The sequence below is a fragment of the Eurosta solidaginis genome, chromosome 5 (assembly GCF_040869045.1).
Source record: "Eurosta solidaginis isolate ZX-2024a chromosome 5, ASM4086904v1, whole genome shotgun sequence".
Lineage (NCBI taxonomy): Eukaryota > Metazoa > Arthropoda > Insecta > Diptera > Tephritidae > Eurosta > Eurosta solidaginis.
In genome coordinates, this window is record NC_090323.1 from 177,324,223 (window position 1) to 177,346,581 (window position 22,359).

Here is a 22,359-nt window from a genome sequence, read left to right on the forward strand (position 1 = left end):
ACCGATCGATCATCGCAGGACAGTGAACCTGGTAAAAATGGTACATTTCCGTTAATCACTATGCAACGTTGCTCGAAATACACTTACTTACTTACTTAATTGGCGCTTAACCGTCTAAACGGTTATGACCGTCCAACAAGGCGCGCCAGTCGCTCCTTCGCTCCGCCAACCGGCGCCAATTGGTCACACCAAGGGAGTTTAAATCGTTTTCCACCTGGTCCTTCAAAAGAAGTGGCGGCCGCCCTCTACCTCTGCTTCCATAGGCGGGTTCCGATAGAAACACTTTCTTGGCCGGAGCATCATCTTTCATTCGCATAACATGGCCTAGCCAGCGCAGCCGCTGCATTTTAATTCGCTGGACTATGTTGATGTCTGCGTATAGCTCGTACAGCTCATCATTAAATCTTCTTCGGTACTCGCCATCGCCAACGCGTAGAGGTCCATAAATCTTTCGAAGAACTTTTCTCTCGAACACTCCCAAAGCCGCTTCATCTGCTGTTGTCATGGTCCATGCTTCTGCCCCATATAGCAGGACAGGTACGATAAGTGACTTGTAGAGTATGATTTTCGTTCGCCGAGAGAGGACTTTACTTTTCAATTGCCTACCTAGTCCAAAGTAGCATTTATTGGCAAGATTGATTCTTCGCTGGATTTCAGTGCTGATGTTGTTGCTAGTGTTGATGCTGGTTCCCAAATAAACGAAGTCTTTTTCGAAATTATGGCTGCCAACAGTGCGTGGTTGCCAAGGCGCATATGCGCTGACTCTTTGCTCGATGACAGCAGGTACTTCGTTTTGTCCTCATTCACCATCAAACCCAGCTCGAAATACACGTAGAGCATAAAAGTTCTAGACAGTATTCCGGACGTGCTAAAATATCTTAGGAAATAACAGTTATGTGTATCTTAGGAAAAATGTTAATAACGCGTCATCAGGACGGTCATGGTCACATCTGTACGATTATACCTTTAAGGCTCGTTTTTTCAGTAGTTGGTTAAGCAAGCTTAAGCTAAGTTTGCTTAAACTCTAGTCAATTTTAAACTCCAGTTAAACTACTCAGCAGTTTCTCAGTCACAGTTTAAGGCCGTCTTTGAGGTTGACTTTTTTGTGCGGCAACATTGGTTTTTTTATTATCTAGATAATTTGTAGATATGGCAACAGCTGGATTTTGCTTACCCAACAAACATGAAAAAAGAAATTCTCCAGCGAAATAAATGTATATCTAGTTCCGGAGGTGATATCCAACATCATTATTTATTTTTAAACCAGACAGTTCTCGAGTCGATATCCAACTTCGTTCTCGAATCACTACCAACCTATGAGAAATTTTGTAAATTTAAGAGTTTTCGAGTTGATCTCCAACGTCATTAATATTTTTCAATTTTTATCCAATTTTCGAGAGATTTTAAGAAATAATATCCAAGGTGGTACCACCACAACCAACAGCTGTTTGTTGTGAGGAATAAACACCCCCCAGAGGGTTAAGGGGTTAGAATATACCCGCGGTAGGTATGCCTGTCGTAAGAGGCGGCTAAAATACCAGATTCAAGGGGTTGTGTAGCGCAAACTTTCAGGTTGCCAGCGCAATATATAGCTTCTCCAAACACAATTGTCAACCTCACCTTCGAGCGGCGAACCCCGTTACACTAACAGACGAGGCTCTGGCGACCCCAAGCTCCTCATGGAACTTGGAGGTGGGAGGGAGGGATGGCCTGAAGGTTTAATGTGGCCATATAAATCGTTCCCGAGATGGTCAGGCTAGCACCTTAATGGAGCTGTGTTACCGGAGCGTACCGGATCTGTATCCGGCAAAGGACCATCACATCGATAACACCCCCAAAGACTTCGGGGAGCAACCTTATCACTACAACAATAACAACAAGGAAAAAACCCCTGGTTGATAGCAGAAATGCAGCGTAATTAATCAAAGATAAATTATATATATTTTATTTTCGTGAAAATACTGTAGTTTGGAATTTTACATTTGGGTCCAGTTAGGGAATCACAAGTTGTTAACTAAATTTTTTCAAATTAAGTAATAGAATTTTTCAGTTTATAACAAATTCCCTCTTTTGCTGAGTACGAGTTGAGCCACTGTTTCGAAAAAACTCTTGAGATTTTAGAAGTATGCCTAGTTATCAACATGAGCTCTAATGGCACTCAAGCCCAAATGCTTGTTGGGTATTTTCGACGCCTTTTCGAACAAACTCAAATAACTGATGGGTTAACTAGAGTATAACCCTGCCAGATCGGCCGCTTAAGCTCAGGTTAAACTTCAGTTAAAGTAGACTGAAAAACTGCAGAATAAGTTTAAGAGTAGTTTAACTGACAAACTGAGGTGAACTTGTACTGAAAAACCGGGCCTAAATCTCCTCAAAGCCTTTTCTCCCGAGAGTGGGGTTTGAACACGCACTCCTACGTTGATCAATCTGTTTACAAACAGACTCGACGAAAGCAAGGTCTTATTACTGTACAGCTTTTTCCCCCATTGCCTTCTGCTGCATAAATTGCATTTTTATTTGCATGTTCTCTACGAACAGGTTTTAAGCACTGTGCTTTTTCTTAAAGCACTATAACTTACCAATAAGGTTGTGTTCCGTGAAATCGCTAATTCTCAACATTTTTATGAGCGAACGCGCGACGTTGCCACTGTTGCCCGAATTTCGCCAAAAAATCTGTTTCTAGGTCCAACAAGTAACACTGGGGGGCTTCATGGTACACCAAAACTTTTTATGGCAAAAATTCACATCAAGGGCTTGCCAAGAGTCGAGAGGCGACCCTAAGTCATCAATACTAATATGTTCATATTTTCCCAGCCCTGATATGGGAAAATGTTTTTTCCCACGCATACATTTACATAAAATTAAAAATATACACTCATGGACAAAATAATAGGTGTACACAGCTTTGGTTCTATATCATTACAAGATTTTACAAATGAAAACAAATTTTGTATGGTAATATTAATAACTTAAGTTGCTTATACTAAATATATGAAACTTATTATAATTCATCCATTTCAAAGAAAAATGTATTATAATAAAAAAAATGTAATTCTGTATTCAGTCTCATATCAAATCTCTAAATTTGAGATTTTCCTTTAGAGACAATTTTTGTGACTTGAGATGATTTCGGTATTCAGTAAACGAAAGTCACAAAAACATTTCACCATATCGACGAAATTCACCAAAATGACAATTTACTCATACATTGAACAAATAATATAGCACTGCCTTTTGTCAACGTAACGTTGGGTGGTATTCTGGCTGAGCTTGCTAAAACGCCGATCACAATTTTTATAGAAAATCCCAAAGTGTGTAGGTTCGAATCTCAGCGGCGCCACTTAGAGTTCGATGTTTTTTTTAAGTATTTTCTGTTTTTTAATTTTTTCTATGCTTATTTTAATTTTAGGAATAAAAAAAATATATTTAAAGCGCTTTTCGCAAATAATTTTCATACTTTTTCTGAAATTTTCACGTTTGTGATCTGCCCCGGCCCAGCTCACAAATTAGTGATTGCATTTGTGAGGCTGGAGACGCGAGACAGCTTACAGAATGGCAAATTGTCTCAAAAGAGATTTTCACCCCAATTAGTCTCTAATGGTGACTAGAGACGGCTTACTGAATTCAGCTATTAGTTCAAATTTGGAAAACTATAACCGAGGTTCGCCTCAGGACCGACAAGGCTATAGCTGTTTCGATCCACCTTGTAAATGTATACAAAAGGAATATGCCAACAACAATATATAGCTCTCGTACATGCAAACATTCAAAGTTATGTTCTGTACAATTGGTGATTTTGAGGTTAGGGCCGAACTGCGATGCGTTAGCCCAATCCCCCTGACGGACTCGGGTGCATTGCACTAAAATGTATGGGAATATGTAACATAGTCCCGTTTACTTGTTAACCACCGAAAGTATGAAAATATTTTGCAGAAGGCAACTGGAAAAATTTGTACAACAACAAGACGTTGCTTTGCTCGTCTGTTTGCCAACCGATCGATCATCGCAGGACAGTGAACCTGGTAAAAATGGTACATTTCCGTTAATCACTATGCAACGTTGCTCGAAATACACTTACTTACTTACTTAATTGGCGCTTAACCGTCTAAACGGTTATGACCGTCCAACAAGGCGCGCCAGTCGCTCCTTCGCTCCGCCAACCGGCGCCAATTGGTCACACCAAGGGAGTTTAAATCGTTTTCCACCTGGTCCTTCCAAAGGAGTGGCGGCCGCCCTCTACCTCTGCTTCCATAGGCGGGTTCCGATAGAAACACTTTCTTGGCCGGAGCATCATCTTTCATTCGCATAACATGGCCTAGCCAGCGCAGCCGCTGCATTTTAATTCGCTGGACTATGTTGATGTCTGCGTATAGCTCGTACAGCTCATCATTAAATCTTCTTCGGTACTCGCCATCGCCAACGCGTAGAGGTCCATAAATCTTTCGAAGAACTTTTCTCTCGAACACTCCCAAAGCCGCTTCATCTGCTGTTGTCATGGTCCATGCTTCTGCCCCATATAGCAGGACAGGTACGATAAGTGACTTGTAGAGTATGATTTTCGTTCGCCGAGAGAGGACTTTACTTTTCAATTGCCTACCTAGTCCAAAGTAGCATTTATTGGCAAGATTGATTCTTCGCTGGATTTCAGTGCTGATGTTGTTGCTAGTGTTGATGCTGGTTCCCAAATAAACGAAGTCTTACTTTTTCGAAATTATGGCTGCCAACAGTGCGTGGTTGCCAAGGCGCATATGCGCTGACTCTTTGCTCGATGACAGCAGGTACTTCGTTTTGTCCTCATTCACCATCAAACCCAGCTCGAAATACACGTAGAGCATAAAAGTTCTAGACAGTATTCCGGACGTGCTAAAATATCTTAGGAAATAACAGTTATGTGTATCTTAGGAAAAATGTTAATAACGCGTCATCAGGACGGTCATGGTCACATCTGTACGATTATACCTTTAAGGCCCGTTTTTTCAGTAGTTGGTTAAGCAAGCTTAAGCTAAGTTTGCTTAAACTCTAGTCAATTTTAAACTCCAGTTAAACTACTCAGCAGTTTCTCAGTCACAGTTTAAGGCCGTCTTTGAGGTTGACTTTTTTGTGCGGCAACATTGGTTTTTTTATTATCTAGATAATTTGTAGATATGGCAACAGCTGGATTTTGCTTACCCAACAAACATGAAAAAAGAAATTCTCCAGCGAAATAAATGTATATCTAGTTCCGGAGGTGATATCCAACATCATTATTTATTTTTAAACCAGACAGTTCTCGAGTCGATATCCAACTTCGTTCTCGAATCACTACCAACCTATGAGAAATTTTGTAAATTTAAGAGTTTTCGAGTTGATCTCCAACGTCATTAATATTTTTCAATTTTTATCCAATTTTCGAGAGATTTTAAGAAATAATATCCAAGGTGGTACCACCACAACCAACAGCTGTTTGTTGTGAGGAATAAACACCCCCCAGAGGGTTAAGGGGTTAGAATATACCCGCGGTAGGTATGCCTGTCGTAAGAGGCGGCTAAAATACCAGATTCAAGGGGTTGTGTAGCGCAAACTTTCAGGTTGCCAGCGCAATATATAGCTTCTCCAAACACAATTGTCAACCTCACCTTCGAGCGGCGAACCCCGTTACACTAACAGACGAGGCTCTGGCGACCCCAAGCTCCTCATGGAACTTGGAGGTGGGAGGGAGGGATGGCCTGAAGGTTTAATGTGGCCATATAAATCGTTCCCGAGATGGTCAGGCTAGCACCTTAATGGAGCTGTGTTACCGGAGCGTACCGGATCTGTATCCGGCAAAGGACCATCACATCGATAACACCCCCAAAGACTTCGGGGAGCAACCTTATCACTACAACAATAACAACAAGGAAAAAACCCCTGGTTGATAGCAGAAATGCAGCGTAATTAATCAAAGATAAATTATATATATTTTATTTTCGTGAAAATACTGTAGTTTGGAATTTTACATTTGGGTCCAGTTAGGGAATCACAAGTTGTTAACTAAATTTTTTCAAATTAAGTAATAGAATTTTTCAGTTTATAACAAATTCCCTCTTTTGCTGAGTACGAGTTGAGCCACTGTTTCGAAAAAACTCTTGAGATTTTAGAAGTATGCCTAGTTATCAACATGAGCTCTAATGGCACTCAAGCCCAAATGCTTGTTGGGTATTTTCGACGCCTTTTCGAACAAACTCAAATAACTGATGGGTTAACTAGAGTATAACCCTGCCAGATCGGCCGCTTAAGCTCAGGTTAAACTTCAGTTAAAGTAGACTGAAAAACTGCAGAATAAGTTTAAGAGTAGTTTAACTGACAAACTGAGGTGAACTTGTACTGAAAAACCGGGCCTAAATCTCCTCAAAGCCTTTTCTCCCGAGAGTGGGGTTTGAACACGCACTCCTACGTTGATCAATCTGTTTACAAACAGACTCGACGAAAGCAAGGTCTTATTACTGTACAGCTTTTTCCCCCATTGCCTTCTGCTGCATAAATTGCATTTTTATTTGCATGTTCTCTACGAACAGGTTTTAAGCACTGTGCTTTTTCTTAAAGCACTATAACTTACCAATAAGGTTGTGTTCCGTGAAATCGCTAATTCTCAACATTTTTATGAGCGAACGCGCGACGTTGCCACTGTTGCCCGAATTTCGCCAAAAAATCTGTTTCTAGGTCCAACAAGTAACACTGGGGGGCTTCATGGTACACCAAAACTTTTTATGGCAAAAATTCACATCAAGGGCTTGCCAAGAGTTGAGAGGCGACCCTAAGTCATCAATACTAATATGTTCATATTTTCCCAGCCCTGATATGGGAAAATGTTTTTTCCCACGCATACATTTACATAAAATTAAAAATATACACTCATGGACAAAATAATAGGTGTACACAGCTTTGGTTCTATATCATTACAAGATTTTACAAATGAAAACAAATTTTGTATGGTAATATTAATAACTTAAGTTGCTTATACTAAATATATGAAACTTATTATAATTCATCCATTTCAAAGAAAAATGTATTATAATAAAAAAAATGTCGTTGGTTTTTGTAATATGTAAAACACCCCACTCAGATTGAGTTATCGCCAAGATAACGATACAAAACATACATTACGGTTGGTATCTGAGTGGTTCAGAAATGGAATTGTCACATGTATGCAATGGCCAAGTCAATCCGCTGACCTCAACCCCATTGAGAACTTGTGGAGTGGCCTTAGGAAAAGATTGGCGTCCTTTTCATTTCAAAACAAGCGAATTATTTTGACAGAAGACGAAAGATTGGGATGGGATAGCCCCATTGGAAACCTGCCAAAAATTATTCAAAGCCATGCCCAATAGAATAGGCAAAGTTATACAAAACATGGAGGAGATATCGGTGATTAAGAAAACAGTGGAGTAAGGAATTATATTGCAATGGTGTACTTTGATTTTTAAGAAAAGTTTCATACACATATTATTTTGACCAACGACATTTTTTATTATAATACAGTTTTCTTTGAAAAAGATGAATTATAATAATTTTCATATATTTAGTATAAGTCACTAAAGTTATTAATATTACCATACAAAAATTGTTTTCATTCGTAAAATCTTGTAATGATATAGAACCAAAGCTGTGTACACCTATTACTTTGTCCATGAGTGTACATACATACAAATATACATATGTTTATATTATAAAAGTAAAAAAAATGAAACCACAAATAGCAAACTTACATTTTTAGCACAATTTTTAAATAGAAATCGCAAGACAAAATGTTAGTAAGACAAAATCAAAGACAATCGGATTAGAACGGAAACACAAAAACCACTACTACATGTTATGTTAGACCGACAAATTATATATATATATATATATATATATATTATTGACAATTCAAATTATTCATACATCCCACCCTCCCCTCGCCCTTCACCAACAACATCTTCCAAAAACTTACTTTTCAAACTAACTTCTGAGGTATTTTTCGGTGGTGCAATATCCGTCAAAACCGGCTGCTGATGAGCTGCTGTATTATCAAATGGCGCTATTGGACTTTGGCCTGGTGCACTCGCTGTTGCAATACATATAACTACAAATACCCAAAATGAAAGAAAGATTGCCAATACAGCAAAGGAGAGTAGTGGAGCAATTAATAGTCCAGGTAAGTTCAACATACAAATGCCAGCCTCTTCAAACAGTGCCGATAGTCCAGAAAGTTTATTCTTCAAGAAATAAATGATGACCACTAAGACAATCTATGAAATGAAATTAAATACAATATTACTTGATATGTGTGAATATACTACACCTTTTCCAGTTTAGGTTCAGAAAATTACAATTCAAGTTAAGAATTTCAAATTTAAATTCAGAAATTTACAATTCAAGTTCAGAAATTCCATTTTAAATTCAGAAATTTACAATTCATATTCAGAAAGTTACAATTAAAGTTCAAAAATTCCAATTTAAGTTCAGAAACTTACAACTCAAGTTCAGAAAAATACATTTCAAGTTCAGAAAATTACAATTCAAGTTCAGAAAATTACGATTCAAGTTCAGAAAATTTAAATTCAAGTTCAGAAAGTTTGTCAGGATTTTTTCTTTCATGCATTGAGTAGTATGACAGCAGATCAAGTCTTCCTCCACCTGCCTCTCGCAACTCTGTGGAGGTCTCCCCCTTACACTGCTTCCAAACTGCGGTGTCGACTGAAGTACTTTCATGGCCAGAACGTCCGCTTGCACTTGTTGTAAAGAGTTTTATCCTCCGTTTGATTTCTTAGCTCGGGATGTATACGCCTTGGAGAAAACTAGGGGTAGAGTATATCCAAGCCACCATTGTCAACGAAGCATCAACACTCCCGCAAATAACATATAAGTATTTTACGTATTATGAATTGGAATAACTTTTGAAAAATAACACCCTGCTTATAATCTTCTTAATTTGAATTGTAATTTTCTGAACTTGAAATGCAATTTTCTGAACTTGAATTATAATTTTCTGAACTTGAAATGAAAATTCTGAAATTGAATGGTAATTTTCTGAACTTTAATTGTAACTTTCTGAATTTAAATTGGAATTTCTGAACTTGAATTGTAATTTTCTGAACTTGAATTGGAAAATCTGAACTTGAGTTGCAAATTTCTGAACTTGAATTGTAAATTTCTGAATTTAAATTGGAAATTCTAAACTTTAATTGTAATTTTCTGAACTTGAATTGCAATTTTCTGAACTTGAGTTGTAAATTTCTGAACTTAAACTGGAAAAGGTGTAGTGGAATTCACAAGGTTTCTATTTGTCGTATGTGTTATTTTTTAACAATTTTTTTTTCGTAACCATGAAAGCAACGGAACTCTTAAGGTACTCACCAAGGTAATAGTGGCTAAAATGGCAAGTATATAAACAGCATTTTCATTTCTGATAAATTCCTCCAACATCGAATATTGTACGTTCCCTTTTGATTTATTTCGTATACTGTAATATGCGTACCAAAGAGCAGCTGTTAATGCTGTACTAGCCACAATAACCATGACGCAGATAAGCCAAGATATAATGCGTGACATCCAATGCATTAGTATTACCAAAGCAATTGAGATTACTAAGAAAAAAAAAGAGAAAAGGTTATGATATATTGCATTGTATCATACTCGGCTGGATATTGCACCAAAGCAATATCTTCGGGTCTGGACGATATGTCGAAAATTAAAATGTCGAAAAAAAAATCTAAATAATGTAATTAATGATTCGCCCGAACTTTTTACGTCATTAATTACATTATTTGGATATTTGGTTTTAATTGTTATGTATGAATGTAGAAGAATTTTTGAGCTCGGTAGCAATAATCCTAAGACGGAAAGTAAACATTTTTCTTCTGTCGAAAGATGTTCACAAGAAACTAAAAAATAATATCCAGCTAATTTTGAATCTGAGCCCGATCAACGGGTTTTCCCTTTATGCATAGGTGGTATTCGACCCCGCTTTAAACAAACTACCCGGTTGGGTCCAGCACCGGCTACGCTATCCATAGTATTTCTGCAGAAAAGCCTTTTTGCATTATTGTTTTTGTTTACAACCAATTTATGAAAAATACACAAAAAACATGAAAATGTGCAACTGTATTTTCAAATACATGTCATTCCGAGTAAAAAAATAATTAAAAAAAAATTAAGTTAAACGGTTTTATTGAAAAGAATATTACATTAAGTAATAACAATACTAAAAGCTAGAAAATAATTAGGTAGATCCTAGGTACTAGTCATCACACTCCTCATAAATCTAGGACGTTTATCAGAAAAATAAATAAAACCGGTGGGCGCGTGAAATCTTTAAAAATGTGAGGCGCATCATAACCTCATTAAAGTTCATTTGTCTTACTTAAGCATGTATGAAAATATCATTTATAAAGATACTAGCAGACCCGGTAGACGTTTTTCTGCCCTAAATTTGGTTTTTCTGCATCATTTCAATAAGCTTTTTCCGCCTAGCTCTGCCCTCGCCCCTCTACACTTTTTCCTAATCTTTGTATTCACCCCTCCCACTGTATTTTTCGCTTCATCTATCTCCATCTTCGTCTCATTCTATCTCTTTATCAGTCTGCTTCTCCTTCTCTCTTTTCTCTTCTCTCAAGTTTTTCTCATTCTTCTTCATATCTTATTGCCAGTCCCAGAGGGTGGTATGTATTTTGTTCCAGTCCCATTCCAAGTCTCAGTCCCAGTCCCACTCCGAGTCTCAGTCTCAGTCTCAGCTCCAGTCCTAGTCCTAATCCCAGTCCGTCTCTGGTCTACTTCCCGGAAAAAAGCGTCGTAAATACTAATATAGGCCTACTTATATACCAAATTTCAGGCAAATCGAATAGGACGTATGTAAATAGATATGTGGGTATTATTAAATCATGTCTTTATTTCGGCTTCGCATGCATATATATCAGTTTTGCCAGGTTGATGCGACTAAATCGAATATCACAATGGAAATTACTTTAAAGCTCTCAGCAACAGCTTTCATTTGATATCTATAATACACACATATTCTAGACGTATCCGGTTCCATGTTTTGGCCTATATCTCGAAACCCTAATCACCGAGCGGCATAAAACTTACACTGTACTAAAGCACACATCAACAGCTTCAATTTGATATCCATAATGTAAAAACACATTCTAGTGTTTCTGATCCACGTTTTGGCATATATCTCGAGACCCTAGTCACCCAGCGGTATACAACTTACTCTGTACTAAAGCAAACATCAACAGTTCTAATTTGATACCCATAATGTTAAAACACATTTTAGGTGTATACGGGGCCATGTTTTGGCCTATATCTCGAGACCCTAGTCACCCAGAGTGTAAAACTTACTCTGTACTAAAGCATACAGCAACAGCTTCAATTTGATATCCATAATGTAAAAACACATCCTAGTGTTACCCTGATCCACGTTTTGGCCTATATCTCGAGACCCTAGTCACCAATAGGTATGAAAACTACCCTGTACTAAAGCACTCATCAACAGCTTCAATTTGATACCCATAACGTAAAAACACTATATAGGCGTTCACGGTCCCACGTTTTGGTCTATATCTCGATACCCTAGTCACCCAGGGGTATGGAAATTATCCTCTACTAAAGCACCCATCACCAGCTTTCATTTGTTATCCATATTCTATAAACACATTCCAGGGGTACCCGGGTCCACGTTTTGGCCAATATCTCGAGACCCTAGTCACCCAGGGGTATGAAAATCACCCTCTACTAAAGCACTCATCAACAGCTTTCATTTGATACCCATATTCTATAACACATTCTAGGGGTACCCGGGTCCACATTTTGGCCTATATCTCGAGACTCTAGTCACCTAGGTGTATGAGAATTACCCTCTCCTAAAGCACTCATCACCAGCTTTCATTTGATTTCCATATTCTATAAACACATTCTAGGGGTACCCGGGTCTTCGTTTTGGCCTATATCTCGAGACCCTGTGCGTCGATCCTGAATTTTCTTTGCTATAAACCTCACGGAGCCCGAGACCTTTCCAACGATTGCAAAACATTGGAAATCGGGCGTTCTGGAGTTATAGCGTCAGGAAGTAAAACCCGACTTATTTTTATATTATAGATGTGATTGAATATACCATTTTAACTGGTTGTAGTACATAAGTTTGATGGTGAATGAGGACAAAACGAAGTACCTGCTGTCATCGAGCAAAGAGTCAGCGCAAATGCGCCTTGGCAACCACGCTACTGTTGGCAGCCATAATTTCGAAATAGTAAAAGACTTCGTTTATTTGGGAACCAGCATCAACACTAGCAACAACATCAGCACTGAAATCCAGCGAAGAATCAATCTTGCCAATAAATGCTACTTTTGACTAGGTAGGAAAAGTAAAGTCCTCTCTCGGCGAACGAAAATCATACTCTACGAGTCACTTATCGTACCCGTCCTGCTATATGGGGCAGAAGCATGGACCATGACAACAGCAGATGAAGCGGCTTTGGGAGTGTTCGAGAGAAAAGTTCTTCGAAAGATTTATGGACCTCTATGGCGATGGCGAGTACCGAAGAAGATTTAATGATGAGCTGTACGAGCTATACGCAGACATCAACATAGTCCAGCAAATTAAAACGCAGCGGCTGCGCTGGCTAGGCCATGTTATGCAAATGAAAGATGATGCTCCGGCCAAGAAAGTGTTTCTATCGGAACCCGCCTATGGAAGCAGAGGTAGAGGGCGGCCCCCACTCCATTGGAAGGACCAGGTGGAAAACGATTTAAACTCCCTTGGTGTGACCAATTGGCGCCGGTTGGCGGAGCGAAGGAGCCATAACCGTTTAGACGGTTAAGCGCCAATTAAGTAAGTAAGTAAGTACATAAGAATGTAATCTCTTAACCTGAAGGCGGGTTCCCAATTGGTCTATATCTCGAGTCCTTAGTTACCCAGCGAAAAGAAAAACCCTCTTTTCATTATCATTTATCAACAACTTAAAATGGATACTCATGTAGTTCAAACACGTCCTAAAGTTATCCGGGTCTACGTTTTGGTCTATATCTCGAGACCCTAGTCACGGAGCGGCATGAAAAATACTCTATATACTATATAGCATTCATCAGTAGCTTCCATTTGATACCCATGTTGTACAAACACATCCTAGGGTTACCCGGGTCCACGCTTTGGCCTCTATCTCGAGATCCTGGTATCCGATTCTTAAAATTTCAAAACACAAACCATCTACTGAATAGTCAGAACAAAGCATAAAAATTTGGTTTGGATAGGTAAGCCCGTTCTTGAGTTATAAAATCACAACGAAAAATGGCATTAATTTTTATATATGTGGTATTCCATCCCATTTCGACCAATTTTGAACCCGACCCCTTTAGAATTGGCTGAAAGTTTCAAAAAAAGTTATGAATTTTTAAAAAAACACCGTTTTTGTTTTCAAAATGTTATAACTTTTTCAAAAATTGACCGTTTGGGATCTTTTTTTTTAAAAAAATTTGTCTTTAAATGTACTTTTCGGAAAAAATACAAAAAAATTGTTAAAGTTTTTTTTTTTGTAATTTTTCAGTTTTTCGAGATTTTTCGAATTTCGCCATTTTTTTTCTCATAAAAAACTTCAATTAATTCTGCAATCAAACTAAATCCCGGAGTGGGCCGATTTTTTTTTTAATTGAAAAAAAAAACTTTAAAAATTTTTTTGTATTTTTTCCGAAAAGTACATTTAAAAACAAATTTAAAAAAAAAAGATCCCAAACGGTCAATTTTTGAAAAAGTTATAGCATTTTGAAAACAAAAACGGTGTCCAACTCAAAATAAGTTATGAATTTAAAAAAAAAAACGGTGTTTTTTGAAAATGCTATAACTTTTTTTTTTTATTTTTCTGATAAACGCCCTAGATTTATGAGGAGTGTGATGACTAGTACCTAGGATCCTCCTAATTATTTTCTGGCTTTTAGTATTATTATTACTTAATGTAAGTTTTCAATAAAACCGTTTAACTTAAAATTTTTATACTCAGCGTGCTTTGCACACAGAGTATATTAACTTTGATTGGATAACGGTTGGTTACAGGTATAAAGAAATCGAGATAGATATAGACTTCCATATATATATCAAAATATTCAGCGTCGAAAAACAATTTGATTGAGCCATGTCTGTCCATCCGTCTGTCCGTTAACACGATAACTTGAGTAAATATTGAGATACATATCTTCACCAAATTTGGTACACGAGCTTATCTGGACCCAGAATAGATTGGTATTGAAAATGAGCGAAATCGGATGATAACCACGCCCACTTTTTATATATATAACATTTTGTATAGAACACAAAAAACCTGATTATTTAGTAAATAATACACCTAGAATGTTGAAATTTGAAATGTGGACTGATATTGACACTCTTGATAAAAATTTGGAAAACAATTTTGAAATGGGCGTGGCACCGCCCACTTGTGATAAAATCAATTTTACAAATATTATTAATCATAAATCAAAAATCGTTAAACCTATCGTAACAAAATTCGGCAGAGAGGTTGCCTTTACTATAAGGAATGCTTTGAAGAAAAATTAACGAAATCGGTTAAGGACCACGCCCACTTTTTTATAAAAGATTTTTAAAAGGGTCGTGGACGAATAAAATAAGCTATATCTTCGTAAAAAAGAGCTTCATATCAATGGTATTTCATTTCCCAAGTGGATTTATAACAATAAATAAGAAAAACTTCAATAAAAACCGCCCTTTTTATGACTAAGCAATTTTCTATGTTTCGGAAGCGATAACTCGAAGAAAAATTAACGGATCGTAATAAAATTGGGTACACAAATTTTCCTTATAGCAGAAAATATTTCTAGTAAAAATGGACGGGATCGGTTAAAGACCACGGCAACTTAGACATAGAACATGTTTAAAAGGGTTGTAGACTAGAATAATAAGCTATAACTTAGCAAAAAATAGTTTTGAATCAATTTTCATTGTAAGTTTTATTGTAAGAGCAAATGGGGAGACATTTTTTTTAACGGGCGGTGCCACGTGTTATGTAGAAATGTAATTTATCTGAAATGAAATGTACAATTGAAGCTCACGCTGAGTATATAACATTCGGTTACACCCGAACTTAGACACCTTTACTTGTTTTTACTTGAATTTCACTAACAGTGTTTAAGCTTATGTGCTCCAAAGTATTCTGACGTCACTTCTACCGGGACTCGAATTTTTTACTTAAATTTCCCTGACAAAGTTTGAACTTATGTGCTCAAAAGTATTTTGATATCACGTCTACTGGACTGTATGTAATATTTGTTCAGTGAGCCAAATAGATCTCGATACTTGCGCCACCTGGCGGCGATCTTTTCATAGGTTGCTTCCTATTCATGTATGTAATATGTGTTCCAAATATGAGCCAAATCGGGCCTCAAATACGATTTTTTTGAATATCTCGATCCTTTTACCACCTGGCGGCGATTTTTTCATAGGTCGCTTTTTATTCATGTATGTAATATGTGTTCCAAATATGAGCCAAATCAGACCACAAATAAGATTTTTTTGAATATCTCGATCCTTGTACCACCTGGCGGAGTTTTTACTTTTTATTGCATTTTCATTGAGTTCTGAACTATATTCCAAGCTTCAAGCTTGTAGCTTATCGGGAAGTTACTTAACCTTCAATTAGAAAATTCGTTAACAACGCTACACAGAGTTAAGCTAAATAAAACCGTTTAAAAAATATACCAGGCATGCACATTTTTTTCGACATTTCTCTATATTTCTTGGGCTTTTTTTAATTCAGGAAAATATTTTTTCGACATTTTATTTGTAGTATTCGGAACCGTACCTACATTATTGTTCGAAGAAATCATGGTCAATTATATGCTTGACTCATCTCATCAGCTGATTTAATTTTTTTCTTGGTATAGGTGGTAAATATTTTATAAAAAAATTTGTTTCACATCACTTTAAGTTATTTTTTTAGTAAATTCATCTAATTTAGCGACTTTATTTTTCCGCAACACATAAGAATTGCAAAGTTTTATGTTTTCTCTCCATTCCATTCGCCTAACACCAACACGCAGATTTTGACAATCTGAACAAAGAGATGATATTTTCGATATTTTGAAAAATTTTAAATTTCGATATTTCTATTTCGACATTTTTATTTTTGGCCTTTCGTTCAGATCCCATTTTTTTGTAGAAATTAATTCATTAGCAAAAAGTAATTTTCAAAGTTTGCCTTCAAAACATATATCGTACGTTTAATTGTAAATTGATTCAACTCGAAATTTTTTCTATTTTAGATTTTATAATACACCAACATAACCAACTGATGAGATTATGCTGGTATTTATAGAATACTCAAAAATACGAAAATAGGGGACATAGATGCCTTTGAGTCTCATTTTTATAATGGAACTCTATGAAAAAATAAAACTTCTTTTGCGTTTTCTCAACTAAATTAAATTTTGAATCAAATTTTATATTGGAAACCATGGAAACAACTCTAATCTTAAAATTTCACATGAATACGACACTCTTGTAAATCGCCCAATTATTTTTAAAAATTAAAAAAGAAAAAATGTGGGTGCCGTCTGCCTTCTTTTCGTATTTGCATAGCATTTCTTTTTTTCAGCTCATATAACAGGTATTGTAAGGGGTCAAAAAAGGGATGGCTTTCCGTAAGTTTATCCGCAACACGAAATATCGACTGTTCGATAGTAAGTTAGCTGTCGAATCGCATATTTGCTAACTTGAAACTTTTAATGCTTATGTGCTTAGTAATGAATAAATTTACATGCACCGAATCCGAATCTGCTACCAAAACTCGCCTAAAGTCAACGTTCGGCCATAACCTAGTAGAGCGTTCCGTTGCCAGCAATTTGTTTTCGTGTTTTGGGGTAAGGGCCAAACAGAGACTAGTTAGACATATTTTAATGGCGGATTCGGAATTTGTTTTTATTATTATTTTTTTTTTTGTTACCTGTTATATACGCTTGAAGAAAATTTTTTTTTTTAATTCAAGTAACTAAGAAAAGCATATTGCTGAGTGGGATATCACCCTCTCTCGACTGCCGTTTTGAAACGCCCAATTTCATTATTTGTTTCAAAAATGACCAATCTTAGAATTTTTTTATAAACGCCCCAGCTAATGTCAAAATGTTTTCAACCGAATTCTGAGATACGACGTTTTTGAAACAAAGTATGAAATAAGGCGTTGTTCAAAACTTTTCTCAGATAGGGCTTTTTTAAATGCGATGAATAAATATAATATATAGGAGAGTGTCTAATTTCAAAGTTTGAAAAGCAATCAGCCCAATTCTAAACGAAAATTCCGTGCGAGTATTTTCCCTTCTACCATTCCTCGAGGAAACCGGTTATGGGAGAAAAGTAGGTATTATGAATGTGAGGGAGAGGGAGATTTCTTTCCCATTTCATAGGAGTTTTTTCACTATTTAAATTAAAGGGAATACATCAAAACAGTTAAAGGAAATTCGTTCTTTTAAGAAAGAACACTTATTTGTACAAATTTGTGCTAAAATATGTATTTACATTCTACCACAATATTCTCACTGTTAATACAACAACAACAACAACAACCACAATATTCTTTATTTTAAGTCGAAAAGTATATCATAAGCAACGGAAGAGCTCTTGGTATATTTGATGCAGCCATCCAGAAATTGCGCAAGGATTTTTTAAGAAGGCTTAAATAGATTTTGGCATATGACGAAAGACGAATTCAACTCGACTTGGCCGCCAGAAAATTGCTTTGCAGAATGAATGCAGGCAACTCCGGCGGATTTGTGTTATCCCGCCGGTCTTCTTCTTATGCTCCTCTGTTGATGTTGCTGTGGCACCAATTCATTACTCATTCCCCAATTATTCTTCTCCCTAGGAATAAAAAAATCCGCGAGAACAAAATTCCGCGAGAATATTTAGAATTGGTCTGAATATCTTTGTTTTGGAGACTAACTTCGAAAAATGGGGAAGTTACAGAAAAATTGAAAATTGATTGAATCATATAGTGTTATTTTTACTTATAAATGTTAATAGAGCCGCAGGTACATTCGTTTTCTAAAATACTTTTTAGGCTCTGTGCCAATTTGCAAATAATAAAAAATCCTTTATTAAAAAATTTTTTTGGTAAATTTTGCTTATTTTTTAATTCACCCTATGCACAAATACCTACTTAATGCAATACCACAAATGATAGCGACTATATGCCAAGAGGAATAAATATCGCTTAAAAATTGTTGAGCGACATCCCATGAATTAAGTAATTTGTACAATTCATCTGCTTTTTTCCCTTTGGGCATGCATCGATGTAAAACGGGAGATCTGAAAAAAGGAAAATGTATATTTTAGTTATAGTCCTATAGTACTCGGTATTATTAGTGTTATTTGTTGTTGATTAGTAACAAACTAAATCCATGTGAGCGGCTTCCTTTCGGCGAGACGGCCCACTTTTATATTTTTGAAAATTTTCGATAGTGGTAACTTTGGAAGTTAGATGACGCGGAATATGCAACAGTTTTATTTTCATTTAAATGACAACAATTTTCTACAAATCGAGTGGTGAATAAAGGCATTACACCCAAATATATCAATTTATCACCCGCATTCGCTCTCCTACATCAAAACAGCGATCAACACAAAAAATCACAGAGGCAAAAATCTGATAAAATTCCATACTATATTTGCCAATGGAAGTTTTTGTTTTTTCAGGCCCATTCTTGAAGAGTAGCTCTATTTATAAGCAATATCAGTACGAAATGAAAATTAAACTGCTAGGTTAGGTAAGGTTGAACTGAATGTGTCCATAGTGCTGTGATACAAGAATTTTTTTGACGACCAAACGGAAAAACCCCAATTATATAGGAGAACTTATGTTATAAAACTCAGTCCTTTCCGCAAATACTAAAAGTTGTTTATGACTTATTTTATTTTCCCGCTAGAGACCTGGAGCCTTGCTCTTGCGGGCGCAGTACAGTGGCCCGGACTCCCTATATCTGCTGTTCCTGACAATGCCAAACGTATAAGCATGAAACGCCAGAAGGCAGTGTCCAGTTAGTATGTCCCTTATGAGCCTTCAGTCATAAAGGGCAACTTTTTTAGTCAAACTTAGTAGGACTTGCACATGATCTTAGAAGTTTTGTCGCCGCGCTCTTTTGTCCACGCCTTTCCTGCTTGATTGCTGTTATGCAACTGCTATCTCCTTTTGATTTCTCCCAAACGGATTAGGACGTCTACAGTCGATTTGTAGGGTGCTGCATCCCCCACTGTCAACTTATCGGCATTTTCGTTATCTTCTATCTCTTTTTGATCGGGAACCCAGTTTAAATGTATGGTCCGGCCTGATCGAAGTCTCTCCAATGCTTCTTTGCATTCCAGACTATCAATATATATATTTACGCGACTGCAGCTTTAATATACGTGTGTAGCATGCTCTGCCATTTCCCCACCCTTGCGCCAACCCTCCGGCTCTATTGTGACCCCAAGATCTCTTTCGAAGCTCAGGCGCGGAACCATGGATACTGTTAGCCCTATATTTAATGGCGCTATTGTGCTATGGACATACGGCCTGCAAAGCCCGAGGCCTTAAGCCTTGTCGCAGTTGCTAGCAGTATTTTTGATCATTAGGCCTGCAGTTAGGATGTGCAGAAAGGCATGTCCACAAAACTAGGATCCCATATCCCCCCATCCTAGATATTTCGTGCTATAATTTTCTTGTAGAGTTACCACTCAGAGCTTAGGCTTACTCCAATAAGGACCTTATATTTCGTAGCAAATAGTACGGGATAGGTTTTTTCCGTGTTGACGACTAACCAGACCCCAGATGTCGAAATATGTACATCCCTAAGTGTCTCATCCATCAGATAGCTAATTGTTGGTAGACATCTGCTACTTATGATGACTAAAACGCCAACTGCATGCGCCGTGTTTTTGGCTGGTAATTGTAGCGTTAAAGACAATCACCGAAGGTCTTGGGGATTGTTAACGACGTTGATGGTCCTTTGCCGGATATAGACCCGGTACGTGACGATAACAAGTACCATTAAAGTAAAAGGCCGACCATTTCGGGGACGATATAAAATGCCCAAATGATTCAAGGTGTTGTGTTTGGCTGGTCCTCTCTCGAACCGCATAAGCAATTGGAAATTAAACTACTACTAGTAAAAATTTGTTCTTACTCAAAAATATTGTATTAATAACATTGATGCTTTAAAATTGGAAACAAAATGTCGTCGTCGTATGCTCCAAAATTTATATTGCAAACCATGGAAACAAATTAAAGCCAAATACTCTACTCAAAAGCCAAATACTTTATACTCACTCTTCATATATTGGCAGTTTTGGGCATGGTCCTAAGTAATTAAAATATTGTTCGGTATTTGCTTGCTGATTTGAGTTAATTAAATTCATATCGAAATCATAACGACAAAATTTTGTCTGTGTATCCAAAAAGTATTTGTAGAGATCATTGTGTGTTGTTATATCCCTTTTAGGACATTCTTTAACGCATATTTTAATGGATTGACGTGGATTTTTAAAATCGAAATAAAATAACTGTGGTTTATCAATTGTATTCATGCCGGAGAGTGGGAAATTTGTAAATTTCTCATTACGCTTTACACCACAGGTGTTACCGAATGAGTCATAACCGTTAATTACTCGCAATGGATTTCCATAAACAAAAGAAAATATCGCAATAACAATCTGAAATTGTAAGAACAAAATATGTAAGCAATTATTTATGTACTTTGCACTGCATAATATGTACGTTAGGGTGGGTCGATTTGTATGGACGAAAGTTAACCGATATCGCGCCATCGATTTTTCGATAGGATTTGGGCTCAGGAAAAAAAGTTCCACTAGGCATACCAAAAAAACAATTTTCGAACCTGCAAAATTTCTTTTTTTTTACTTTTTTTCGACTTTGATTTTTAAGGTTTTTTTCATGACTTACTAAAAAATGTTCATATGTATACCCTGTCCGACCCAAAAATGTCCGCTAAAAATGTTGGCGATAACAGTTTTCTGAAAATATTTTTTTTTTTCGAAAAACTGTAATCGCCAACGTTTTTAGCGGACATTTTTGGGTCGGACAGGGTATACATGAAAATTTTACAATCAAATAAAAATTTTTTTAGTAAGTCATGAAAAAAACCTTAAAAATCAAAGTCGAAAAAAAGTAAAAAAAAAAGAAATTTTGCAGGTTCGAAAATTGTTTTTTTGGGTATGCGTAGTGGAACTTTTTTTCCTGAGCCCAAATCCTATCAAAAATCGATGGCGCGATATCGGTCAATAAATCGACCCAGTATAATGTACATACATATATATGTGTGTTTATGGCTAAGTTCATTTTTAGATGCGATACGTACTGCATATTTAATTTCATCTAGAATTTGGAATAATTTTTATACTCAGCTGAGCAGAGCTCACAGAGTATATTAACTTTGTTCGCATAACGGTAATCCGTAACGGCATAAACTAATCGAGATAGATATAAACTTCTATATATCAAAATGATCTGGGTGAAAAAAGAAATTCATTTAGCCATGTCCGTCCGTCTGTAAACACGATATGGGCGTAACTCCGCCCTTTTTCATTTAATTCGTCTAGAATACTTTTAATGCCATAAGTCGAACAAAAATTGATCAATCCTTGTGAAATTTGGCAGGGACATAGATTCTATGACGATAACTGTTTTCTGTGAAAATGGGCGAAATTGGTTGAAGCCACGCCCAGGTTTTATACACAGTCGACCGTCTGTCCTTCCGCTCGGCCGTTAACACGATAACTTGCGCAAAAAACGATATATCTTAACTAAACTTAGTTCACGTACTTATCTGAAGTCACTTTATCTTGGTATAAAATATGGCCAAAATCCGACTATGACCACGCCCACTTTTCCGATATCGAAAATTACGAAAAATGAAAAAAAAATGCCATAATTCTGTACCAAATATGAAAAAAGAGATGAAACATGGTATTTGGATTGGTTTATTGACGCAAAATATAACTTTAGAAAAAACTTTGTAAAATGGGTGTGACACCTACCATATTAAGAAGAAGAAAATGAAAAAGTTCTGCAGGGCGAAATCAAAAGCCCTTGGAATCTTGGCAGGAATACTGTTCGTGGTATGACATATATAAATAAATTAGCGGTACCCGACAGAAGATGTTCTGGGTCACCCTGGTCCACATTTTGGTCGATATCTCGAAAACGCCTTCACATATACAACTAAGGGCTACTCCCTTTTAAAACCCTCATTAATACTTTTAATTTGATACCCATATCGTACAAACACATTCTAGAGTCACCCCTTGTCCACTACAGGTTTACGCCGATCACTTTATCGGCGGCGGCGGCGGCGTAGGCGGCGCGCCGGCGT

The 22,359-nt window shown here is 36.8% G+C and overlaps 1 protein-coding gene across 2 annotated transcripts in view; it reads right to left on the reverse strand.

Moving 5' to 3' along the window:
* The window catches only part of Ctl1 (choline transporter-like protein 1), a 65,137-nt gene that overhangs the window by 8,357 nt on the left and 34,421 nt on the right, over nucleotides 1-22,359 (reverse strand). The window contains exons 3-7 of one of the 2 annotated variants that reach the window (XM_067757637.1): nucleotides 20,298-20,680; nucleotides 18,153-18,301; nucleotides 9,355-9,584; nucleotides 8,168-8,246; nucleotides 7,949-8,080 (exon numbers count right to left, since the gene is read on the reverse strand). In XM_067757637.1, coding sequence (XP_067613738.1) covers nucleotides 7,949-8,080; nucleotides 8,168-8,246; nucleotides 9,355-9,584; nucleotides 18,153-18,301; nucleotides 20,298-20,680 — 973 coding nt within the window. Of the gene's footprint in view, nucleotides 1-7,948; nucleotides 8,247-9,354; nucleotides 9,585-18,152; nucleotides 18,302-20,297; nucleotides 20,681-22,359 lie in introns of both variants that reach the window. The other variant, XM_067757636.1, reaches the window with a different exon arrangement.